The sequence below is a fragment of the Anopheles ziemanni genome, chromosome 3, assembly GCF_943734765.1.
Source record: "Anopheles ziemanni chromosome 3, idAnoZiCoDA_A2_x.2, whole genome shotgun sequence".
NCBI classification, from domain to species: domain Eukaryota; kingdom Metazoa; phylum Arthropoda; class Insecta; order Diptera; family Culicidae; genus Anopheles; species Anopheles ziemanni.
The window spans coordinates 44,334,258-44,336,524 of NC_080706.1; the positions used below are offsets into that span (position 1 = coordinate 44,334,258).

Below are 2,267 nucleotides of genomic sequence, written 5' to 3' on the forward strand. Positions count from 1 at the left end.
GCGATGGACAGTCGTTGATGTGTTACTTGGTACGTGACGACAGTCAACATAAAATCTAGAGCAAACGACGAGCATCACACCACGTACACACACAAACACACGCAAAATACTCTGACAAGTATGGAAAGAGATCATGCAAGGTAGCAACATCTGAAACTTTCAACATCACAATATCACGAAAGGCGAAGGAAGTTCACGAACGGTAAGAAACTTTCATCCTTTGACTGAGCAACGGGTGGTCTGGTGTCATGCAAACGTCAACATTTAGTAATCACACGAAGGTCCTCGCCATCCATTCGTGGCCATTGTTCCCGAGGTCATGTAGGGCGTTCCACCAAAGTGGCGCGTGTTTGCGAGCAGTTTGTCTTTAACTCCTTCCCGAGAGAAGCCCGAGTTTTGTTGGACTGTGGAAGAACCTTTCTAACTCTCTCTTAGTCACCTTTTCAAGATGGTCCAAATTTTGACTAACGCCAAGCACATTGCGACCGTTTCCACGGCCCTAAGGAGAGAGTGACAACCCCGGTGTTACTAACTTTCCTCAATCGTTGACCCAAAGTGTTCCGGTATCGGATCACCCGACGAATCGGAGCTGAGCGTTTTGGAGGATGTCTTTTTCTCGCTCGCAACTTCAACACCAGCAGCCGGCGGTGGTACCGCTGGAACCCGCCGTACCGGGGGTCGCTGTCGTGCGGCGGGCGGCAAGTCCTTGTTGATGCCCACGCCGATACCTTGGCCACCGGCCGCCATCAGCTGTTTGAAGACGATTGCCGACAGGGATGCCTTTCTGGTTTTGAGGCTAACTTTTTTGGAGCCGGATCTAGTACCCGATTTCGACTTCGATTTCCCCGTGGCTTCTGGCGCCGACACAGATCGGGGGGGCTCGAGGGTGCTGTCGGATTCCGTTTGGTTCTTCTTGTCGGCAGATATCTCTTCGGCCGATATTTGTTTAAACCATGGCTTCAGCTTAAGCCTTTTCTTTCGGATCAGCTCTATCTGGGAAAGTTGCGCTTCTTTTTGCTTCTGGTGTTGTTGTTGATGTTGCCCTTGATTTTGGTCCTTTTGCAGGGATTTGCTATCTTCCAGAGTTGGACCTGGAGGTACCTCTGCTAGCTGTGCTTTCTGCTGTTGCTCTTGCTGTGGACTCTCCTGCTCCTTTGGTTCCTCCTGCAGCTGCTGGGTGTTACTATTAGCCAGAAGCTGTTCTTGTGATACTTCCGTTAAGTGTGGACTTTGCTGCTCCTGCTGCTGCTTGCTGTCACTATTAGCCAGAAGCTGTTCTTGTGGTACTTCCGTTAGCTGTGGACTTTGCTGCTCCTGTTGCGGCAGGTTGGAGCTATCAGCTGGAGGCTGATGCTGTGATTCTTCCGTTAGCTGCGGACTTTCCTGCTCCTGCTGGTGTTGCTGCTGCTCACACTCCACCACCTCATTGCAAGTCCCATTCGACATTGGCGTGTGGTCATTTGACAGCAAAATCGCAGGCACCGTCACTTCACATAAATCTTCCTGCGCCGCAGTTGTGTTGCTAGAGGCGACCATTGCTGCCACCGCCGTCGTTGTGCTAGCCGTCGTGGGTGTTGTGATGGCGGAAGACATAAAATATGCACATTCCCACTCGAACAACATCGCGGCGGCCTCAAGTGCAACCTCTTTTCTCCTCTCCACAAATAGAAACACTGTGTAATTTTTCTCACTTAATGAACACTATCTCTGTCTTGTCTGCTGGAGGAACCTATATCGGCGATCCTCTATACTCCTATAATGATTGCCTTATACGTAGCCTGATGTGAGCAACCGGGACTCGTTGTCACTGCGTCAGTGGCGATTTATTTTTGATACAAAACAACTTCGGCACCAACGAGAGCTACGTAACAGAATCGATCAAACGGCCACACTTCCACTTCCCGGTTCAACGTATATTTATCACACTGAGCACAATCTTTAATTCATTAGCGATTTGCGCCGACCTGAAGACTATCAAAATAGTTCCAAACAAAGATCTGAATACAAATCAACTTTCGCGAAATAAGTTCTTTGTTCTAAAAATATCGCTTATTTTGGTTCATATCCACCGTTTTTAAAGAAAACATTCTCCGTTGACTCTGAATGATAAACACCACGCACACTTTTTGAACCCCAAGAAACAGATTATGAATCTTCAGAAAGAAAGCAGTAAATTATTCCACACACTGATCCGACATCCGGCACTTTAACGATCTTTCGAAAATTATCCAAACAAACACTGGACAACGAAGTCTGGTACATGCGCT

At 48.2% G+C, this 2,267-nt stretch overlaps 1 protein-coding gene across 1 annotated transcript; it reads right to left on the reverse strand.

Annotated features, from left to right (window-relative positions):
- Window positions 1–528: 528 nt before the first annotated feature.
- LOC131284831 (submandibular gland secretory Glx-rich protein CB-like) lies at window positions 529–1,623 on the reverse strand. The gene has a single exon (XM_058313690.1). The coding sequence runs from the start codon at window positions 1,621–1,623 to the stop codon at window positions 529–531; it is 1,095 nt and encodes a 364-aa protein (XP_058169673.1).
- Window positions 1,624–2,267: the final 644 nt, after the last annotated feature.